At 44.9% G+C, this 24,362-nt stretch overlaps 1 protein-coding gene across 3 annotated transcripts in view; it reads left to right on the top strand.

Moving 5' to 3' along the window:
* The first annotated feature begins 4,370 nt into the window (after nucleotides 1–4,370).
* The window catches only part of UPP1 (uridine phosphorylase 1), a 65,836-nt gene continuing 45,844 nt past the window's right edge, over nucleotides 4,371–24,362 (top strand). Inside the window, exons 1-2 of one of the 3 annotated variants that reach the window (XM_063922643.1) lie at nucleotides 4,371–4,445; nucleotides 10,526–10,604. In XM_063922643.1, coding sequence (XP_063778713.1) covers nucleotides 10,552–10,604 — 53 coding nt within the window. In that variant the 5' untranslated portion in view covers nucleotides 4,371–4,445; nucleotides 10,526–10,551. Of the gene's footprint in view, nucleotides 4,446–4,744; nucleotides 5,009–10,523; nucleotides 10,605–24,362 lie in introns of those variants that run through there. The other 2 variants (XM_063922642.1, XM_063922644.1) reach the window with 2 other exon arrangements.

The raw sequence follows: 24,362 nt of genomic DNA, 5'->3' as shown, positions 1-24,362 counted from the left end.
CTGATGACCACAGCTCTCAGACAAGATACAACACATGACATAACATAGGGAAGAGAAGCATGACGGATACTTGAGTACATGTTACGTGTATAACATGAAATGGGCTAGGCAATTGTTGAGTTAACCAAGATAGTTGCATGGGGGAAGAACCTGTTCCTGTGTCTAGCAGTTCTCGCCAGCCTCAAGCTGTACCGTCTGCCAGATGGCAGCCGATGGATTGAAGCCAATAAATTAATTGAAGCCAATAAGGTTATTAATAGGAATCAACATGGATTTGTGAAGGATAGATCATGTCAAACAAACTTACTAGGTTTTTCTGAAACGGTTAGTGCGAACCATGATCAGGGTAAGGAGGTGGATGTAATCTTTTTAGACTTTGCTAAAGCTTTCGACACAGTACCGCACATGAGACTTATCTATAAGTTACAAGAACTAAGGCTAGGGAGCACAATATGCACTTGAGTCAGAAATTGGTTAGATAATAGGGAGCAGCACATTGTGGTAAATGGAACTTTTTCAAATTGGACTGAAGTACTAAGTGGAGTGCCACAAGGGTCTGTACTTGGACCACTATTGTTCAACATCTTCATTAACGATCTTTCAGTAGATCTAGAGAGCATGATGTCAATTTTTGCAGACAATACCAAATTGTGTAAGGTTATAAATTCGGAGGGAGATGCAAAGTCTCTTCAGAATGACTTATTTAAACTGGAAGCATGGGCAGCAAAATGGAGAATGAGCTTCAATACAGACAAGTGTAAGGTAATGCACTTTGGAAGCAAGAGCAAAAATAACACCTACATACTAAATGGTGTAAAATTAGGGTATTCTGTACTGGATAAAGACTTGGGTGTTCACAAAGATAGCAAACTAAACAGCAGTACCCAAAGCAGGATTGCAGCAAAGAAGGTTAACAAGGTATTAGCAAGTATAAAGCGGGGAATTGATGCAAGGGATAAGAGTGTTATACTCCCATTATATAAATCCCTAGTGAGGCCACATCTTGAATACTGTGCACAATTTTGGGCACCATACAACAAAAAAGATATCCTGTAACTAGAAAAGGTTCAGAGGCGGGCGACCAAACTAAGGGGATGGAGACGCTGGAATACAAGGAAAGGCTTGCAAGACTAGGCATGTTTACACTGGAAAAGAAAAGACTAAGGGGGGACATGATCAACATCTACAAATATATAAGGGGACAATGCACAGAGCTTGCCGGGAATCTGTTTTTTGTAAGATCAACGCACAGGACACGTGCTTAGGTTGGAGAAGAGGAGATTTCACGCACAGAGAAGTAAAGGTTTCTTCACAGTAAGGACAATACGTGTTTGGAATTCCCTCCCTGAGAGAGTAGTAATGGCGGACTCGGTCAACACCTTTAAGAATGGGCTAGATAAGTACCTAATGGATAAGGATATAGAGGGTTATGGTGCATAGTCACGCACTATAGTTATTGGGGGGAAAAACGAAGAGGAATAAACACAACAGTCGACATTAGAAATAGGCAAAAATAGTCCTAAAAATAATACAGTGCAGGAGACCACAAATAGGTTGAACTGGATGGACAAATTGCCTTTTTTCAACCTCAGAAACTATGTTACTACGTATAATGACTACCAATGCTGGGTGCATACAGACAGTAGCGGCTCTTACCACGGGCAAGCAGGCTTTTTGCCCGGTGCGCCGCTACCCTGAGGGTGCCGCCGTGGCAAGAGCCGCTAGTAATTATCCTCCCCCGCTCCCCGGCTGCAGCGAGCGCCGCGTGCGCCCGCTGCAGACGGCGTCGCTGACTCACGCTAGAGGTCAAAATTGACCCCTAGTGTCAGTGCGGCGCTGCTATGGGAGAGACGTCATGACGTCTCTCCCATAGAGAGGAGCCGACGCCCGGAGACAGCGGCAGCAGCGGTCCGGAAGCAGGAGCGAGGCAGGTAAGTATTGTGATTTTTCTTTTAGGGTTTCAAAGCAGCGCTACTACAGGGGGCACATACTGGGGGCACTACTACTGGGGGCACATACAGGGGGCACAGCTACAAGGGGCACTACTTCTGGGGGCACATACAGGGGGCACAGCTACAAGGGGCACTACTACTGGGGGCACATACAAGGGGCACAGCTACAAGGGGCATATCTACAGGGGCACAACTACAGGGGGCACATACTGGGTCACTGCTACTGGGGGCAAATCAACTGGGGGCACAGATACTGGGGGCACAGCTACAGGGGGCACTACTACAGGGGACACTGCTACAAGCGGCACAGTTACAGGGGGCAGAACTACTAGGGGCACTGCTAGGGGGGCAAATTAACTGGGGACACAACTACTGGAGCACAACTACTGGGGGCAAATCTATAGGAGGCACAAGTACAGGGGGCACAACTACAGGGGGCACATACTGAGGGCACTGCTACAGGGGGAACAGCTACAGGTGGCAAATCTACTGGGGCAAATCAACTGGGGGGCACAACTACTTGGGGCAAATATGGGGGCACAGCTACTGGGGGCATAATTGTGGCCACGACCCTCCCCTATGAAGCCATGCCCCTGTTTTGCCACGGGGGGGGCACCAGTGGAAACTTTCGCACTGGGCGCCACAATGTGTAGAACCGGCCCTGCATACAGATACTGTATGTCGGTGGACCAGCAGTAACACCAACCAAGCAGCTGATCAAGGTAAAACTGGGTACACACTGCGAGACAAGGGCACTATTATAGGGCATAATTAGGGCACTATTATAGGGCATAAAATTAACAACTGCTGCAGAGAAGTGTCTATCTAGAAGCATTGGGACAGGGGAACCTTCAAAATGTTGCTATGTGGCCCACAAAGTTCTGGCTACACCCCTGCTATGAGATGTGTGTGCCCAGCAATATAGCGGGTGATGGGACCCGGTGGGGGTGCCAGCATCGACAAGTGCATACACACATGTCGATGAGGGCAGCGACGGCAGGCGGCATGCTGCATTCAGCAGTGTGGCCCTCAGTAACGATATACCTCATCGGCCCTGTACGTATGTCCGACTGAGGATGTGGCTGACGACTCACGGAAGCGCGCATCCTCAGCAACAGAGCCGGCCTTAGGCATAGGCAAACTAGGCAATTGCCTAGGGCATCTGGTATGCCTAGGGGCACAAGCAGCTTCTGCTGATTAAAATGATATGTGGCATGCCTATATTCTGTGTGTAGCATTTTGTATGCAGATACAGCCACAGTCGCACACAGTATATAGGCATGCCACATATTTTAATCAGCAGAAGCTGCTTGTGCATCCTAGCCACATAGCAATGCTTTTCATAAAAAATAGGCACCCAACGTTAGCAGAGCTGCCAGTTGACTCACTCCAGGAAGTATAAGGGCATTAATAATGTGTAACATATGTGTAAGGGGCACTATGTGTGTCATTAAGTGTATAAGGGCATTAATAATGTGTGTCGTATGTGGAAGGGGCATATCTGTGTGGTATTATGTGTATAAATGCATAACTAATGTCTGGCATGTGTATAAGGTGCTCTACTGTGTAGCGTAACGTAACGAAAAGGGCACTACTGTGTGGTCTAATGTGAATAAAGGGCAAAATGGTGTGGTGTAATGTGAATAAGGAGCAATATGGTGTGGTGTAATGTGAATAAGAAGCAATATGGTGTGGTGTAATGTGAATAAGGAGCAATTCAGTATGATGTTATGTGAATGAGGGGCACTACTGTGAGGAGTAACGTATATAAGGTAAAGTGGTACTACTGTGTGATGTAATGTGAATAAGAAACACTATCGCATGATAAATTGTGAATAAAGTTGCACTACTGTGAGGCATAATTTGAATTGGGGGGTACTATTGTGTGGCCATGCCCCTCGCCAGCAAAAACACATACCTTTTTGGGTTGTGCGCCGAATGTGCACACTGTTATTATTTAAATTACAGGGGGTAGGAAAACAAAAAAAGAACTGCTATGGGTGAGGGGTGATGGTGCAGGGAAAGGGGTGCAGGGTCAGAGGTGGAACTAGCGGTGGTGCTAGCGGGCACCAGACAAAATCTTGCCTAGGGCATCATATTGGTTAGGGCCGGCTCTGCTCAGCAACATGGTGGCCAGTCTACACACAGCATTAGAGACTCTCCATATTACATAAATGTACTGTAGTAAAATGCCGGCTTATATTACCTAGTGCAGTAGTATGACAATTATGTTTACACATTACACCATCTCACAATCTGCGCCCTTCCGTTTGTTATAAAGCCCCATAATGATCGTCTCGCTGTCAAGTTCAGGATCTGAGTCATAGCCACTGTGTAACCAACTCCCATCCGCTACTGTACTGTCACTGCCGCGTCCTGTCAGGGTAACGAGCCCCTGGCTGCAGTACACAGGGGGCGGGGCTAGCGGCGCGGCGTCACTGTCAGATACTGTACAGCTGAGCACAGGCAGCAGTGTGTACTACTGACGAGCAGGTGAGACATTACTGTGCCGGACAGTTACACGTATCTTACAGTCTGATCATGTTGTATTTATGTCATGCAATCTAATGCTTTGTGGCCCAATATCAGTTGGAGCTTCTTATTTTACTTTGTATTTGCGGGGAAATAAAGTTTTCATTTATTTTTCTTTGCTTATAATCGTACTTTATTTGGGATTGTAAATAAATCATGTGACCAAGAAGGAAATAACATTGTCGAGCAGCAGCGTGTGTCTGTGTATGGCGTGTGACATTCCCTGTGAATGGTATGACAGCTCTGTGGGCGTGCCAGGTATCTGTGATGAGCGTGGGATGACGACTTTGCTACTGGGAAAATACAGTATTACATACTAGACCCACGATTGCTACAACATAGCTGACAGTCACATCTGAAGCATTGCTAAAGGTGATCAGAAGGTCATAGCAGCGTTTGCATAGAATTATATATGTACTGTACCAATAGGAGAACAGAAAGCAAAGAGGAAATAGGAGTGTACTGTACTGTATATTGCCTGCATCAGAAAAGGCTTTACTAAATTACCGCAATATCCTGAAAAGGTAAGAAGATGTTTCATGTTATTAACCTGGAACTATATTATATTCCATATAGTTTTTTAATATAATAATAATCATAATAATAATAATAATAATAATAATAATAATTTCACTCACGCATTTGCAGTTTTGGGAATTATATGGGTAAGTGTATAGGTTCATTATGATGAATGCTTCCTGAGCCTTTCCCTGCGTTCTAGCTGCCAGAAACGCTCCAGAAATCGACTTCCCTGTGCTTTCCTCAGACCCTCTCTAGCAATGCTGTTCCTGTCTGTGTGATAGACAGATAGATAGATAGATAGATAGATAGATAGATAGATAGATAGATAGATAGATAGATAGATAGAAGCTACAGTATATCATGTCTTGTTCTGTCTCGAATACACTAATTAAAAAGCTCAGAAAATGTTTATCACTTGTGCTTTTAGTGGTTTAAACAAATTAGGCTTATTGAAAAAGGGTTCTTAAATGGACACATTATACAGTCTGTTGTGTTTTAAAAGCAGACCGCTACATGCATACAAAAGTAACGGTTTAACGGAATCATATCATTCAATACTAGCAATTATAAAGCGAGCTCCCAAGGAAATGATGGTGTCGCTCTTTAGCAGTTTAAATCAATTATCCATTGAACCAGTTCATTTATACAGTATATCCTTGCTGAAACAGGTTAAAATATGCAGCTGTGAACAAATGCTGAAGAATTTAGGGTCTATTTACTAAGCCTTGGATGGAGGTAAAGTCGCTGGAGATAAAGTACCAGCCAATCAGCTTCTAACTGCTATGCCACAGTCTGTGTTTTAAAAATGACAATTAGGAGCCGATTAGCTGGTACTTTATCTCCAGCGACTTTATCTCCATCCAATGCTTAGTAAATAGACCCCCTTAGAACATGTTTTAAAGGATAATTTTCTGAAAAAAAAAGTATTAAACTTCATGACCAGTTTGAACCACCTTGAGCTCAGTAAAGAATTGGTTACATTTTTCTCATTCTATTTGACTAATTCTTCTGATTGAGGTTACATGTTGTAATGTTCTTAATTGTGCTGCTACCCATAGTAAACCAATCAGCTAATAGCTTTCATTTTCTAAATAGTACTATAAAAATATTACGTGCTGATTTGTTATAGGCCGCAGATTATTTCTACACACATTAAATGACTGAGTATTTAACAAGTTGATTGTAATCTTAAACTGTGTACACACGCTGCGATGCAGTCAATGGGGGTAATTCCAAATTGATCGCAGCAGGAAATTTTTTAGCAGTTGGGCAAAACCATGTGCACTGCAGGGGGGGGGGCAGATATAACATGTGCAGAGAGAGATAGATTTGGGTGTGGTGAGTTCAATCTGCAATCTAAATTGCAGTGTAAAAATAAAGCAGACAGTATTTACCCTGCACAGAAACAAAATAACCCACCCAAATCTAACTCTCTCTGCAAATGTTATATCTGCCCCCCCTGCAGTGCCCATGGTTTTGCCCAACTGCTAAAAAATGTCCTGCTGCGATCAACTTGGAATTACCCCCAATGCCCGACATTGACTATGCGATGTGGCTGGAGCACGGGGGTTCAGTATGGTATGCCGGCGGTCGGGCTCCCGGCGACCAGCATACCGGCTCTGGTAGCCCGACCGCTGGCTTACCGACAGTGTGGCAAGCGCAAATGAGCCCCTTGCGGGCTCACTGCGCTCGCCACGCTATGGGCACGGTGGCGTGCTACGCGTGCCACGCTATTTTATTCTCCCTCCAGGGGGGTCGTGGACGGTATACTGTGCGCCGGTATCCCGTCAGTCGGCATACTGAAGACCACCCGAGCACGGTACTACCGATATAGTCAATGTTGGGCTGCCTGCACGGTCTATTTTTACTTGCAATGCCGATCCCGCAGGACCGCACCTCGGCATTGCAAGCTGTATACACACGGTGCAATATGTGCTATATTTTCCTGCGATATGGACTATATAGTCCATATTGTACGGAAAATTGCACTGTGTGTACACAGCTTTATTCCAATAGCAGCAATACCTTATATTGTACCTACGAGTATACACTTGTGTGATGGGTTCCATGTAGGTTGTGCTTCCGATAAATGGTCACTCATCCTTTTACTATGTGCTTCTATCTGTTCACATAAAGGCGTATACACATGGTGAGATATTGTCTATGCCCGATTTTGACTATGTGATTTTCCTTGAACTCCCCCAGAGCCCGGAAGCACCGATATTGTCTATACACATGGGGGTAAATTTACTAAGATTCGTAATTTCCGAAAAAAGGTCAAAGTTCAATCACGAATGACATCGACAGTGTAAAACTGCAACTTTTTGAATTGATTACGATGGATTTACTAAGCTGTCGTATTCGGGTTTTTCTTTTCTTCCGATGTCGATGTCATTCGTTTTTTTTTACCTATTTTTACGGCAGTGATTAGCAAAACACTGCCGTTTTTTTTTACAATCAATCTCGGCCGGATCTGTGTGATCCGTGCTGGGGTTCTTATTTTTTTTTTTTTTAATTAAACAATGTAAAATCCCAAAAAAAAATGCGTGGGGTCCCCCCTCCTAAGCATAACCAGCCTCGGGCTCTTTGAGCCGATCCTGGTTGCAGAAATATGGGGACAAAATTGACAGGGGTTCCCCCATATTTAAGCAACCAGCATCGGGCTCTGCGCCTGGTCCTGGTTCCAAAAATACGGGGGACAAAAAGTGTAGGGGTCCCCCGTATTTTTAAAACCAGCACCGGGCTCCACTAGCTGGACAGATAATGCCACAGCCGGGGGTCACTTTTATACAGTGCCCTGCGGCCGTGGCATCAAAAATCCAACTAGTCACCCCTGGCCGGGGTACCCTGGGGGAGTGGGGACCCCTTCAATCAAGGGGTCACCCCCCCCCCAGCCACCCAAGGGCCAGGGGTGAAGCCCGAGGCTGTCCCCCCCCATCCAATGGGCTGCGGATGGGGAGGCTGATAGCCATTTGTGATAATGAAAAGATATTGTTTTTAGTAGCAGTACTACAAGTCCCAGCAAGCCTCCCCCGCATGCTGGTACTTGGAGAACCACAAGTACCAGCATGCGGCGGAAAAACGGGCCCGCTGGTACCTGTAGTACTACCACTAAAAAAATACCCAAAAAAACACAAGACACACACACCGTGAAAGTATAATTTTATTACATACATACACACATACATACATACTTACCTTAAGTTCCCACGCAGGTCGGTCCTCTTCTCCAGTAGAATCCAAGGGGTACCTGTTGAAGAAATTCTACTCACCAGATCCAGTGGTCCAGGCTCCTCGGGAAATCCAGGGGTAATCCACGTACTTGAATAAAACAAAAAAACGGTTGCCCGACCTCGAACTGAAAGGTGACCCATGTTTGCACATGGGTCACCTTTCCACGAATGCCAGAAACCCACTTTGCCTTCTGACTAAGTGGGTTTCTTCAGCCAATCAGGGAGTGCCACGTTGTAGCACTCTCCTGATCAGCTGTGTGCTCCTGTCCTCACTGACAGGCAGCACACGGCAGTGTTACAATGTAGCGCCTATGCGCTACATTGTAACCAATGATGGGAACTTTCTGCCCTGCGGTTGACCTAAAGTGACGTCACCGCTGAGCAGAAAGTTCCCAGCATTGGTTACAATGGAGCGCATAGGCGCTACATTGTAACACTGCCGTGTGCCGCCTGTCAGTGAGGACAGCAGCACACAGCTGATCAGGAGAGTGCTACAACGTGGCACTCCCTGATTGGCTGAAGAAACCCACTTAGACAGAAGTCAAAGTGGGTTTCTGGCATTCGTGGGAAGGTGACCCATGTGCAAACATGGGTCCCCTTTCAGTTCGTGGTCGGGACACCGTTTTTTTTTATTTATTCAAGTACGTGGATTAACCCTGGATTTGCCGAGGAGCCTGGACCCATGGATCTGGTGAGTAGAATTTCTTCAACAGGTAGCCCTTGGATTCTACTGGAGAAGAGGACCGACCTGCGTGAGAACATAAGGTAAGTATGTATGTATGTGTGTATGTATGTAATAAAATTATACTTTCACGGTGTGTGTGTCTTGTGTTTTTTTGGGTATTTTTTTAGTGGTAGTACTACAGGTACCAGCGGGCCCGTTTTTCCGCCGCATGCTGGTACTTGTGGTTCTCCAAGTACCAGCATGCGGGGGAGGCTTGCTGGGACTTGTAGTACTGCTACTAAAAACAATATCTTTTCATTATCACAAATGGCTATCAGCCTCCCCATCCGCAGCCCATTGGATGGGGGGGGACAGCCTCGGGCTTCACCCCTGGCCCTTGGGTGGCTGGGGGGGGGGGACCCCTTGATTGAAGGGGTCCCCACTCCCCCAGGGTACCCCGGCCAGGGGTGACTAGTTGGATTTTTGATGCCACGGCCGCAGGGCGCTGTATAAAAGTGACCCCCGGCTGTGGCATTATCTGTCCAGCTAGTGGAGCCCGGTGCTGGTTTTAAAAATACGGGGGACCCCTACTCTTTTTGTCCCCCGTATTTTTGGGACCAGGACCAGGCGCAGAGCCCGATGCTGGTTGCTTAAATATGGGGGAACCCCTGTCATTTTTCCCCCCATATTTCTGCAACCAGGATCGGCTCAAAGAGCCCGAGGCTGGTTATGCTTAGGAGGGGGGACCCCACGCAATTTTTTTGGCAAAAATAAGCACTTTCCCACCCCTTCCCACTGATATACATGCACGGATCTCATGGATCCCTGCATGCATCTCAAATCACGGAAAAAAAAAGCAGGTCTGTTTTTTTTAGGACTTTTTTACGAGTTGTAATTTTTCACGGCAGTGTTTTGTGTTTTTTTGCTTTGCACTTCTTAGTAAATGACCGAGATTCATATCTAAACAGGCGTAATTTGACCGATGGTGTATTCATTCGTAATTTTTTACCTGAACTAGCAAAAAATTACGAATGCCCTCATCACTGCCGTGATTAGTGTTTAGTAAATGACCGAGATTAACCGAGATGACACTTTGAAGAAAAAACGGCATCTCGGTCAAAATCGGGAGCTTAGTAAATATACCCCATGGTGTGATATTGGCTTTGTGCAATTTTGACCATATTATACTTTGTACTAGATAGTCAAAATTGCCTTGCCTGCACAGTCTATTTTTTCTTGCGATATCAATCCCTCGGGACCGCGCATCGGTATTGTAAGCTGTGTACACACAGTGCGATTTGCACTAACTTTCCTTACGATTTTCACTATATAGTCAAAATTGTAAGGTTACATCGCACTGTGTGTATGCACTTAAGTGTTAGCTACAAACAGACCATTACTTGATTGTAACTCATGGACCTAAGGTATAATGCAACATATGAGAAATGGATGGAAACAAAAAATACATATATTAGGCGCATTTGGCTCAAAATCATAAAAAAGGTTGAGAGGCCCTGGTATAAATAAATGGGTGCTATTAGGTATACACAAAATGCTGACTTCTATATGGTCAAACTGTTTCTAACTTTATGTATTTGTTTATTTTATGCATTTTTCTCTAGATTGTGTTCTCCTTCAAGGTTTTAATATGGCACCAGTAAGAGCAACTAAAGCAAAACAAGATGAGGAAGCCACATTAACGTAAGTACTCCATGTAGTATGTGGGAAACAATCACTGTTCCCTGCACAGTTGCGTTGCTAGTTTCCATAGAAACATTTTAAACATTATTGAAAAATCAATAATTTAAGTGATGAATGTTTCTATTTATAGAAGCAGTAACTAGGTATATAGGAAATCAATAGGTTTTTCACCATACACTCTCAACCTGAATTTCCAAAAGAACAAAACATGCATTTCTGCAGTACAAATAATAGTTGAGCCTATTTTGCACAATTCTATTAATATGCAAAAATGCCTGCATCTGTGGGGATGCATCATTTACAATCATTTGATTGGAGGCACTGAATGGATAAGGAACATTTCTTGTTGAGCACAGCAAAGGCACATGAATCTGTCTAGTTATCTGTCCACATGCAAGCAAAATATTTTACTCTGTGATATGGTTACTCAAATTAGATATGCAGCATCATGCAGTGTGGGGGCTGGGGGATGAGGCTGCATGATGCATATAAGATCACTGGGGAAGTAGTGGGAGCTGGGAAATTGAGAGTAAGCAAGTATGATTTAGGGGAGCAGCCGTTGTCTGTCCAGCTGGGCTATATATAGCATTTTTCTCTTTATAAAAGGATTTATACATGCCTTCAAAAGGATTGTCCTGTTCTTTTGGTGGGATGCATTTTACATTTGCCACACCCTGCACATACAAGGCTATGGCATCACAGAATTTATCACTGGATCAGGAGGCTGAGCTTCAGGATGTAGGGTGCCATTTCAGGCACACAACAAGCCAAACACAGGTGCCAAGAGGTCAGTGACAGTGCCACTCCATTGGGCACTTTCGGTATTTAGAAAAAAAAATAAGAAACTGTATTATAGATTGAACTTGATCCAGGTGGGTTGAATAAATGGATAGTGACTGCTGAGGAAGGCTGTTAATAAGACATTCTGAACCTTCTTGAACCAGAAAAATTTAGACAACTCACTTTTTGTGAACTTATTCTCCTTATTTTGCACTGTTGCACCTGTTTGCTTTGGCATGCACACAGGTAAGTACAACAAATTAGCTTAATTTGAGAGATAATTAAATTTTTTAAGGGGTGTACACTCACCTCAGACTGGGGAGAGAAAGTTGGCTCCTGTAGGATCTTAGCTACAGTTGGCTTGAATCAAACATACAGGCACAAGTAGCATGGGGTCAAGGCTTCCTCCGTATTGGTCTAATCGGGACCCGTTATGATCGGGCAGCGAGGAGTCAGTATGCTCAACTCGCTGCTCCAAACACGGTAAGGATTTAGGACTCCAAGATGAAGACATCAGGGTATACCTTCACTAGCGGACCTGATGGATGCTGCAAATTTGGATGGAGCCAGACAGATCTGGCTGCTGGGTGGCACTCCCACACCCCACCCCTAGGTGCCCCGGTGACTGCCATCCTGAACAATGGATAGATACCCCACTGCATTTTTGTTGGCAGGCACTGACCTTGGAGATGACATATTGTGCCTTCTTCTATGCACAAATACAAAATCAAATATTTACATTCTCAGGAAAAGATATCCTTAAAAGATAAAGTGATCTTGATGGCATGGAGAATAAGCAGTTCTGTTATTGCTGTCCAATGGAGAATGGAGATTATTACACCACTACATGAAATTAACTGGCAGTGGCTATTTTCAATTAGACCCCTTATGCATTGAAAGTTCTTGAAAAGATAACTCCACTCAGAGCTGAACATTTAGAGTCCTCCTGCCTAGGAATGGACTTTTAGCTTCTGCTATGGCAGGCAGTGTGTTATCCATCTTATGAGGGCACTTTGGACCATATATATATCGCCATGCCTCTACATAAGTAATACTCTGCATTTGTTTCATTTTTGGGTGGAATAATAAACACATATAAAATACTTTAATACAAAGGTTTGACATGTAAAGATAGCCCTGATGTCTATTCTTAGTTATCTATTATACTGTATAGATTGAGGCTCTAAAGGCAATTATTTATTAAATAAAAATAAAAATGTGGTAGCTAAGTATTGTGTGAAGGTGCATTGGTAGCACTACTATTAAAGACCACAAGACTACAACATATTGCACAGCAGTGTAAGGAAACATCACACGGCAGAATGGGGGTTGTGTACACACCTATGTGGGCCTGGCTAGCTGCACTGACATTTTTGCTTCTCTGAAAAATGAAAAGAATATTTTATGGCAGTGTCATGTGAGAAATGGACATATGAAATGGCTGAAACTGTAAATTCCAGTATATACCACTATGTACAGTATATAACCATCCTGGGTATACAGGGTTATTACAAAAGAAGTAGACAATTTTACCAATTTATAGAACCCAAAGATTGCAGTATTTTGTTCAATTCAACATACTAATGAAACACCTCCCATTGGTGTGATAAGACAGAGGTGTCAGCCAAGGGCGTAGCTACTATAGGTGCAGGCAGTGCAGCTGCTATGGGGCCCAGAGCTGAGAGGGGCCACCTTCCCTGTCACAATGACATGTGTTATATACATTTTTCGCCATTGGGTGGTACGTAGTGGTCCTTTCAAACTTTTTCCTTGGGGCCTGCAATATATATATGTTTGCCCCTGGACCTGTTCATTGTAGTGTGGTGTAAAATGGACTGGAGGGCATTTTAATGTTATATAATGTGAACCAGGGCACTGTAATGAGGCACAATATGAACGGGGAGCACTATATATCATAATGTGAATTGGGGGTACTGTGTGGCATAATGTGTATTGGCAGATCTTAATTGTGACATAGGGTGAACTTAAGCACTACTATGATTCATAAAAGAAACTAGGGCACTACTATGGGGCATAACATTAAATAAGGCACTACTATGGATCAGAAAATGAACCAGGGCACTGTTATAAGGCATAAAATTAACAACTGCTGCAGAGCAGTGCCAGATTAAGGTCCATATGGGCCTGGAGCTGAAATTTAGGAAGGGCCTATTGTGTGCCTCGGCAGGAGGTGTGAAGCGCTGCAGTGGTGTGACTAGTGATGTGGTGGTGTGATCAGTGTGGTGTGGGTGTGGTCTAAATAGGGGGTGTGGCCTATGCCATGTGAGTAACACAGTCACCACTTACTGACAGACACTACTTACTGACACACACGCACACACAACACAAAGCTTACTGACACAATCACCACTTACTGACAGACACTACTTACTAACACGCACAACACAAAACTTACCGACACAGACACCACTTACTGATAGATATTACTGACTGACACACACGCACAACACAGATAAACTTACTGACTCAGACATTACTTACTGACACACACACAACACAATACTTGTACCGCTCTCACATCACAATGCCGGGTCCCACCTGGGAATTGGAAATGGGTCCATTCCTGGGTGGGACCCGGCATTGGACCCTACACACCGCCAACTCGACCCGGCAATTTGCTGGGTCGGGTTGCCATCCGTGGGCGGAGATGGAGTCGGCATCAGGGGCGGGTGCGTAGGCGGCGCTAGGAGATGAGATCATCTCCTTGCCGCCACTCCCTATGCAGTGAACGGGTCCCGGGTTGCTTTATTCCCGGGTTGAATTACCGGGTCAGGCAACTCGGAATTCGCCCATGACCCCTTTCACAACGCACATCGAAACTTGTCGACCCGGCAATATACTCGGTCTATACCAGGTTATTTTTGCGGTGTGAAAGGGGTATTACTGACACAGACACCCACCACTTACTGACAGACACTACTTACTGACACACACAGTACAAAACCTACTGACAGACACTACTTACTGACACACACAGTACAAAACCTAAAACTAACTGACATAGACACCACTTACTGACAGACACACACACACAATGCAAAACATACTGACAAAAATACTACTTACTGACACACAAACACAACACAAAACTTACTGACACAGACACCATGCAAAATGTACTGACACAAACACTACTTACTGACAGACACTTCTTACTGACACCAGTGCTGCACACAGAATTTTTTTCTCAGTGGTACTGTGCCTGCGCGCCGTAGGCGTGGTCACATGCCATTAAGGGATGTGACCATGTGACACTAGGTGGAGTGGTTATATATTATGTGAATCCATGGCACAGACACCGCCTGTCCCTGCGGACTACAGAGACAAGGACAGCAGGATGTGACACTGGTTATAGAATAAAAAATATTATATATAAGATGTGTACCCAGCACTCATCCTGTTATAATGTGAATATTTGCTCCAGTTCCCTCCTTCGGTTTTTCAAGCTGTGGACAGAGTACAATGAGGCAGCACTCCCGAGTCTTGCTGGTGCAGTAAGATTTATTAAGTAAGATTCTGGATCAATAAATCTTACTGCACCAGCAAAACTCGGGAGTGTCGCCTCATTGTACTTGTGAGGAGGGGTCTCGACCATTAGAGTTACTCAACGGGGTGTAGTAAGAGTTGCCGGCGGCCGGGTCCCCGGCGGCCAGCATACCGGCGCTGGGATCCCGACCGCCGGCTTCCCGACAGCAGGGCGAGCGCAAATGAGCCCCTTGAGGGCTCGCTGCGCTCGCCATGCTGCGGGCACGGTGGCGTGCGTAAGCGCCACGCTATCCTCCCTCCAGGGGGGTCGTGGACCCCCAAGAGGGAGAAAAAGGTGTCGGTATGCCGGTTGTCGGGATTCCGGCGCCGGTATACTGTGCGCCGGGATCCCAACAACTGGTATACTGAATACCACCCACACACCGCTGGCCCGGCACCCCACCGTCACTTTTTCTCTGCCAGTCTGCCAGGTGCGGGAGGGTGATGACATCACTTTCATGCTCGCAGCAGTCCTTTTCCTGGAAAAGGAAGAAGGTGCTGGCGGCGCCTCCGAGCAAGATCTAAGAGCTTGGTGGTGGTGTTTTACAGTGTGGCGGGGGTATGGCATACTGGCGGACACATTCTTAATGGTACGCCGTACCGGAGCGTACCGCCACACTTGCAGGACTGACTGACACACACACACAACGCAAAACATACTGACACACACGGCACAACACAAAACTTACACAGACACCACTTACTGACAGACACTACTTACTGACACACACACACACACACACACACACACACACACACACACACACACAATGCAAAACTTACTGACACAGGCACAATACAAAACTTACTGACACTACTTACTGACACATACACAACGCAAAACCTACTGACACTGACACTACTTACTGACAGACACTACTTACTCAGTGACACACACACACACACACACACACCCCTCAAAACTTACTGACATAGACACCACTTACATAGGAGACCTCAGGGTCTGGTGTGGGCTGCTACTCACATGGTTTTGCATGCCCTCTCAGCTCTGACATCCAGGGACCCAGCTCTCCTAGAAGACAGCAGCCTCCTGTCAAGACCCTTCCCCTCTTTCATGAGGCATGTTATTGTTGGGAAGCTGCAGCAGGAAAGGTAAGCTGCAGCAAAAGCATTTATGTTTTGATGGACAAGGGAGCGGGGCTTCGGACGGACACGAGGGCGGAGCCTCGGAGCTATCTCCGAGGCTCCGCCCCCATGCCCGTTCGAAGCCCCACCCCCTCGCCCATCAAAACATAAATGCTTTTGCTGCAGCTTACCTTTCCTGCTGCAGCTTCCCAACAATAACATGCCTCATGCCAGAGAAGGGTCTTGACAGGAGGCTGCTGTCTCGGAGCTATTTCCGAGGCTCCGCCCCCGTGCCCGTCCGAAGCCCCACCCCCTTGCAACACGAAGAGGTCAGGGCACAGGTTACCCAGTTTGGGGTGGGGGTGAATGTGCAGCCGGAGGTGAGGGATCTGCTGTATGTGCTGACAGGAAATGTTTTTTTTCCTGTCAGCACTGGCTACTACCTGCACTGCAGGGAGGTCTGTGGGCCTATTTTCAATGGGGGGCTTGGAGCTGCAGCTTACTTACAATCAAAATCCCCATGGTCAAAATACTGACAACCATTGACCGATGGTCAAAATACCGACAAGGTCAAAATACCAACATGTTCAAAATACCGACATTAAAAATGTTAATACAGTCAAAATACCGACATTTAAAATGCCAACATGTACAAAATCGACATGAGTTTTTCATGATTTTTTCATTGAAACCGACTTGTTCATACTTTACCATCCCAGTGGACATAGAGGGGGAATATAATAGTGTGCAGAGCGCAGCGAAGCACCGTGCCTGAAGCATGCATGAGGACGTGGTACACTTATATGGGGTCCATGTCGTCCTATGTATTTTGACCATCGGTCAATTGTTGTCGGTATTTTGATCGTCGGGATTTTGATTGTAGGTAAATCATACTGATCCCCTGCAAAAGACAATGGATTAACCCTATACATGGATAAACCTAATTTCATGTAATATTAAAGTTATAACTCGCAGAAACTATACTTAAAAGAAAAAGAGTGTAATAGGAGACACTCTATTTCACCAAAAGGAGTGATTTTACTAGTTACATGCATCGGTCTGGGGTGAGAGATCTCATCTCATGTGCGGGGATGCGGTCAAGATCCCGCCGGACGGAATCCCGGCGGTCGGAATACTGACACCGGAATCCCGACCGGCACAATCCTGACATATTCTCCCTCTGTCCACGACACCCATAGAGGGAGAATAAATTAGTGTGCCGAGCGTAGCGAGTGCAGCGAGCCCGCAATGGGCTGCGTTGCGCTCGCCCCCCTGTCGGGACTGTGCCGGTCGGGATTCCGACCGCCGGGATTCCGTACTGATCCCCATGTGCGGCGTAGCCGACCTCCCAATCCCCATAGAGGAGCTGCACCCCAACCAACCCCCACCCCCTCTCCCCCGCTCCTGCCCTCATGCTTACAGGAGGTCACAGGGTGTCCTGACTGGATACACACAGCTCAGCTGATTGGGTAACCCAATCAGCCGGGGATCAATTAGGGGTGTACCCAGCTTAAGGGTGATATCCTATCAGCCCTGGTAAAACATTGGGTGCGAAAAACTTATGTTTTTTGCAATTTTTCCTGATGTTTCACCAATTTTTTTTTTACAGGCTATCCTGATTGATCCCCTGTAAAAAAAAAAACCTTCATCTGGAAAACACACAGGTTCAGTGAAACCTGTGTGTTTTCAGTAGAAATAGTCCCATTTTCGTGCTGTTTCTGGGGATTTGGTTTCGCCTGCCTGAGGCAGCCAAAACAAAATCCCTGATGTCCGCAGACAACCTGCAGCATCCCATGCCCGCTGCAGCAGCAGCAGGCTGGGACTGTAGCATGGCACCACAGCCCGGAACCTGATCCTGCCACTCGGCGGGGAAGCCGGGGCAGCGCTGTGACCCGCATCCCCCCCTCTACCCCGGCAGCGGTTACATGACGGGGGAGCGGCCATGTGACCGAGGGGAGCCGGAGGAGCAGTGCTGCACTGGGAGCTGTCAGCAGCCAGGACCTGGTGCAGCAACAGGGAACCCCCGATAAGTCACCGCTCGTGCTGGCTTATCAGGCTAATAAGATAGCCTCCGGCGGGATAATTAGCCCCGGTAAATTACCGGGGCTAATTGGATATCCCCCTTATAATGAACTACAAGAATGGATACTCATGAAAAAAAAAATACAGTACTGAAACACAATACCTAAATACAAATATCATAACACTGTTCATCAAACACACTCTGAGATACTGAGGGGATTATATAGGATTTACTAGGGCAGTGCACAGCAGTTGTTAAACACTGTTTCTTTTCACATCTACTTTTATATATATATATATATATATATATATATATAAACTTTTTTCAATAATTTGCTTCATCTACACTATACATAATACCCACATCAGGGGATTTAAAAATATATTTGAATAAATAAAATAATATGTTGCTGTTTGAGTTATAGAGTATTACTATAACTGTTGCCCTGATTGGGTAAATCACTTTGAAAACCACACACATTTTACCACCTAACAGGGATTGTAGTCGAAAGATTGATAGCTATACATATAATAAATCTGTAAGGGTTGTGTCTGTACATAGAAAGTTTGTTTTGACTAATATAGTTCTAGAAACTGTTTATGAACTATGGAGATCATTTTTGTCAGTCTGTTTCTCTGTCTGTTCGTTCCAGCATCATGCAAAAACTACTTGATGAATTTGTGTCGCATTTTCACTATTGTATAGTTTATTGACCTATAAAGAAACTGAGGTACATATGAGTAGCAATAAAGACAAAACTAGACACTTGACACATATATAGTCATTTTGGACTTGAGGAGCCTGCACACTGAACGCGCCTAGTGTAGGTAGAGCCCGTAGATACCGATTCATACGACCCTTTCCACGATATGTGGTCCTGTGGCTGTAGCCACTTTGTGGTAAGATGGACGAAGTCATGCATTTGAGAGTGAGGAGACGTTTCTGTTTGGTATTCCCAGCGTTGAACTCGTTGAGCATGAACAAACATTGATACTCCCAATGGAGTTAGGATTTCTTGTTTTAATTTATCATAAGGTGCCACAAGACTTGCCCACTTTTCTTGAGGCCAACTCTCTCAGCTATTTTTTCAAAAGTAGTAAGATAGGCTTCAACATCATCACTCTGGGTCATCTTCTGCAGAAAGTGACTGACCCATATAGAGCGAGTGATAGTTGGGCTTTCAGTGGAAGCATCTCCAGACCAGGCTGCTAGCTGGTGTACCACCTTTCTTAAGGCCTGGTGTTTTTTCTCTATGGCCACTTGCTGTTGCCATTGGACCGCCTCAGAGGCCAGTAGTTGTGCCCTGGTGGCTTCTTTCTGAGCACTGGTAGCTTCCTGCTGAGCCCTGGTGGCTACTTGCTGAATCTTGTTGGGTTTCCTGTAGAGCTGACATTGCCTGCAGCAATGCCTTAACAATGTCTTCCATGTTATCTTTGGGTGTAGGTTTGAAGCAGAATCTGGCTTCTGTACGCATCTGCCAATGTCACCACCATGGAATTAATAGTATATGAATTGATGTCCAAAACAACAGATTTGCATCTGTCACTTAAAATTTTAAATATAAACTATTTATATTGCTGCAATTTTCAGTGTTTTGCTTGCAATTGCTTCCACCAGTTGTGAGGAGATCAGGGTAGGGGTGCCCTCTCTTTGTATAGACAGGCACCACCAAACACACAGCAGCCAGGAAAACAGTATACCAGTCCAGGGTTTTTATGCAGTCTTGCTGTGGCTAGTTTTATTGTGCAGTACATAAAACAAAACAAAAATAAATACTAGCCTGCCTAGGCACTAACTAGACATAATAGATTCCCTCTATCAGGGTTTTAAGACCTAATGCCTCTACCACAAACACAGGCAAATACACAGTAGTACTTACAGTCAGTAAATCACAGTGTCTAGCCAGTTTCCCTAGGTAGTGAGACACTGAGCCAAGCCCTGAAATAACATATATAAGCCTTCTACAGGTGCAGGAACTAATTAGCCTGCTCTCAGGCTGAAGTCTTAAAAACCCAAAATAGGCCTTGTGGAAGGAGTCCCCCCACCCTTCTCTCTCACATCCACACCCCTCTGCCCCATTTCCGGCTTAAACGAAAAGCCCTAACTGTAATCAAGTTTGTTTAGGAAAACCGATTTTTCGTGGGGGTTTAAAATACATAGGCCAGAAACCTGGGACAAACATATCTCCCGTTTATCACTTTGCCAATGCTTCTATCACACTACCCATGCAGGCTCCAAGCAAGGCAGCCGTTTCAGAGTAGGGGAAGCCTGGAACTGATAACACACAACGGGAGATATAAAATACTTGTCCGTACATTAGAACCATACATTTTTCATTCCACACAGATTACCAGGCAAGGCAGCCATGTTGGGCAAACACAATTGGTTACAATGTGCAAATAAGCATTGCTTGGAAAATAATATGTCAAAAGATACTTGATTAAATAGAATAGGCAATGAGAAATAAGTTGCAAATGGCAGACCGAACAGTGACATAGTTACTTGCTTGGCCAATGACATAAAGTTACATACAAAACACAGTGGGGGACATAGAGGTGGGTTTAGCAATACCAGAGTTCCAATACAAGCAGTGGGAGCAGATCTGAAGTAGTAATAAAACATATTTAAGTAGAGAAAATAAAATAAAAAAATAAAAGGCCTGCTGCGATACCAAGAAACCGCCTGCTGGACCTGTGTGCTGCTTTTGTCCCTGCGCAGTGGGGTATGGGTGTCTGGCCATAGATGGAGAGATGGCATGCCAATGCAGGTGGAGTTGCCCCAGAAATTAGAAATGGACGGGCAGGGGAGTGGGTTGCACAATGGTAGTCCATCAACAGCAGGGCAGCATACAGATGATAAGATGGTGGCCCCTCAACAGCAGGGCAGAATGCTGGTGACCAGATGGTGGCCTGTTAACAGCAGGGCAGCATTCAGGTGGCAAGATGGTGGCCCCTCAACAGCTATGCAGCCAATTGGCATACAGGTAGGCCAGGTAGACGAAGGCCTGGAGCTGAATGAAAGCATCCCCAGCCACGCAGATAGCATCCAGCAGCAGAAACTGCAGTGGAAGGAGTCTTGGGGAGACAGGGAGCCCCTAAAGCCGTAGAGCTGATGTGACTGACAAGGTGACTCACCCAGCTGGCAGTAGTAGAGTGTGCAGCCAATGTGGTAGGAAGCCCCCCAGGATGGCGGATCCCATTTACTAGCCCGGAACAGATCTCACAGGAGGCAGGCAGCAAGAGGCAGGTCCAGGACGTCTGCTAGACTCAGCAACTACTGGAGGCAATCCCCAATTCGTTGCTGGCGTGCACCTCCAATGTCTGTCGGTGGCTCTGGGGTCAGCAGAACCCTCAGCGGCAGATGAGGGGAGAGGGTAAACAGAGAGCCTCTAACAGGGACTGGAATCCCCCAAATATGCACAATTGTAGGGCAGTTGTGGTGGATCGTGGAGCAAGGGATGAGAGCTCTGTAAGCATGCAACCATCCCCGGCCTACACAGGATGTTATTATCATTTACCTGCTGTATTAAAAATGTTTAATTATATGTTAATTTTCATAACTAAGCATATCTTGCTTTCTAGTTGTAGTACATTTTAGTTTGCAGTTCTGTTGTATGTATTTCTCATAATAGACAGTGATATGCAGTCAGGTGAGGCATAACCTCTCCTATCATTTGCTAGTATACTCCAGCGTTTTGACTATAAAAATACAAAGGAGATATCATAAAAAGTTTAGTCAAAACTCTGGAATACAGTATACTGAAGTATGAGAGGTGAGGCAGTGTCTCCCTTGCCTACCTTCTCTGCACATCTCTGATCAAAACTCACCAAATTCCCAGCAGTATATACTGCTGCACCTATGTCTAAAGCCCATATGAACCCTTGGGTTTATACAGTCAGGTCCATAAATATTGGGACATCGACACAATTCTCATATTTTCGGCTCTATACACCACCACAATGGATTTGAAATTAAACAAACAAGATGTGCTTTAACTGCAGACTTTCCGCTTTAATTTGAGGGTATTTACATCCAAATCAGGTGAACGGTATAGGAATTACAACGGTTTCTATACCCTTTCCTCCGTTGCGTATGGAATTTTCTCTCCTCCAGCCTCAGCGAGTGCCCATGTGTCCTAAACAGAGTTCTTTTAATAAATAATTCCTCTGATAACTCTTTGTATTGTCCCTTTACATATTTGAAGATATTAATAATGTCTCCTCTTAGACGCCTCTTTTCCAGTGTATACATATTCAGCCTAGTAAGCCTTTCCTCGTAATCCAGTCCCTCTAGCCCTTTAATGAATTTAGTAGCTCACCTTTGAACCCTTTCAAGTTCACCGATAGCTTTTTTATACAGTGGTGGGCAAAACTGAACACAATATTCCAGGTGTGGACGTACCAATGATTTGTACAGCGACAGGATTACATCCTCGTCCCTTGTCTCAATTCCCCGTTTTGTGCACGCTAGCACCTTACTTGCCTTCTTTACTGCGCTTTGAAATTGTATACGGTTATTAAGCCTATTATCAATGAGTACCCCCAAATCTTTTTACAATACTGTTACCCCTAGACTTACCCCATTTAATATGTAGGATGCAAGTTTGTTTTTAGTCCAGAAATGCATAATCTTGCATTTTTTCTATATTGAACCTCATTCTCCATTTAGACGCCCAGATTTCAAGTTTAGATAAATCATTCTGCAGAGACTCCACATCTATTTCCGAATGAATTACCCTACACAGTTTAGTATCATCAGCAAAGATTGACACTGTGCTTTCCAGGCCTACTTCTAGGTAATTGATAAATATATTGAACAGTAGTGGCCTGAGTATGGACCCTTGTGGTATTCCGCTGGCTACTAGTGTCCAGCTTGAGGAGTTCCCGTTGACCACTACTCACTGTACCCTGTTATCCAGCTAGTTACTTATCCATGTACAAACAGTTTTTCCTAGGCCAAGCTCCTTTCATTTGTTGATCAGTCTCCTGTGAGGCACTGTATCGAAGGCTTTTGCAAAATCTAAATAGACCACATCCATTGCTTTTCCCTGGTCAAGATTGTTGCTCACTTCCTCATAGAAGCTAATTAAGTTAGTTTATCATGATCTGTCCCTCACAAACCCATGCTGGTTCTTGCTAATAATCTTAGCGGTCTGTAGATACTCCTATATGCTATCCCTTAGAATTCCTTCCAATATTTTCCACACTATAGATTTCAAACTAACAGGTCTGTAGTTACCTGGATGATTTTTGGATCCCTTTTTAAATAATAGCACTACCTCAGCTATATGCCAATCCTTCGGTACCATGCCTGATCTAATTGAACTATTGAAAATCAAGTACAGGGGTCTTGCTAGTTGTGATATAAGCTCCATAAGAATCCTCGGGTGAAGTCCATCAGGACCAGGTGATTTATTAATCTTAATTTTACTTAGTCTCTACCGGACTACTTCTTCACTTAAACAAGTATCTAACCACAAATCATTACTGTCACTATCGTTATGCACTACTCCCACCATCAGTTCTTCTCTGGTGAACACTGATGAAAAAAATTTGTTCAGTATTTCCGCTTTTATTTCGTCATCATTTATCAATACTCCAAATTCATCTTTTATTGGACCAATGTTCTCCTTTTTTAACCTTTTGCTGTTTATGTATTTAAAAAACTTTTTAGGATTAGTTTTACTCTCTAGCAATTTGCTTTTCGTTTTCCATTTGTAGGACTTCTTGTCTCAGAAAGGGGCATGGCAAGTCATGCCCCATAGTGTACTATATTTTGGGGGCATGGCCGCTTGTCACACCTGTTTTTGTCATTTTGGAGGCTTGCCTAGCTCTCTGGAAGCTGCTGGGCAGCCCCCATCCCCTCCCTGGTTTCACTGCTGCTCGGTTACACCATCTGAGGGAGGGACATCAAAATAGCAGGGCAGTTCTACATTTTGGTGTCACCTCTTTGGATGGTGTCATCCGTTGTGGCCCGCACCCCTCGCACTGTCCTTGTGATGCCACTGCAACACAGGTTTTCCAAATAATTCTTGTTCCATGAAATGTCTTTAAGTTGAACATACACTTGTTGATGTAGAGTATCTTGTGTGTTTTCGCTTTGTGTATGCTCTGGAACTGTGTGCACGAATGTATAGGCAATGCAGAATTAATTGCAGTTACTGTGCTATAAGAGGATGTACCTGTCAAGGGAAAGTTCAGTGAGGGCATGTCAACCAAATTGTGGGTTGTGGAGATAGAGAATGTAAATATGCTGCTTCCAGGTGTAGCTTTTGTATCTAGTTTAAGAGTAGTTAAAAGTGTTCACTTACAGGGCCGCCATGA

Source organism: Pseudophryne corroboree, chromosome 5, assembly GCF_028390025.1.
Source record: "Pseudophryne corroboree isolate aPseCor3 chromosome 5, aPseCor3.hap2, whole genome shotgun sequence".
Lineage (NCBI taxonomy): Eukaryota > Metazoa > Chordata > Amphibia > Anura > Myobatrachidae > Pseudophryne > Pseudophryne corroboree.
This window is presented reverse-complemented; position numbering and strand designations above follow the sequence as displayed.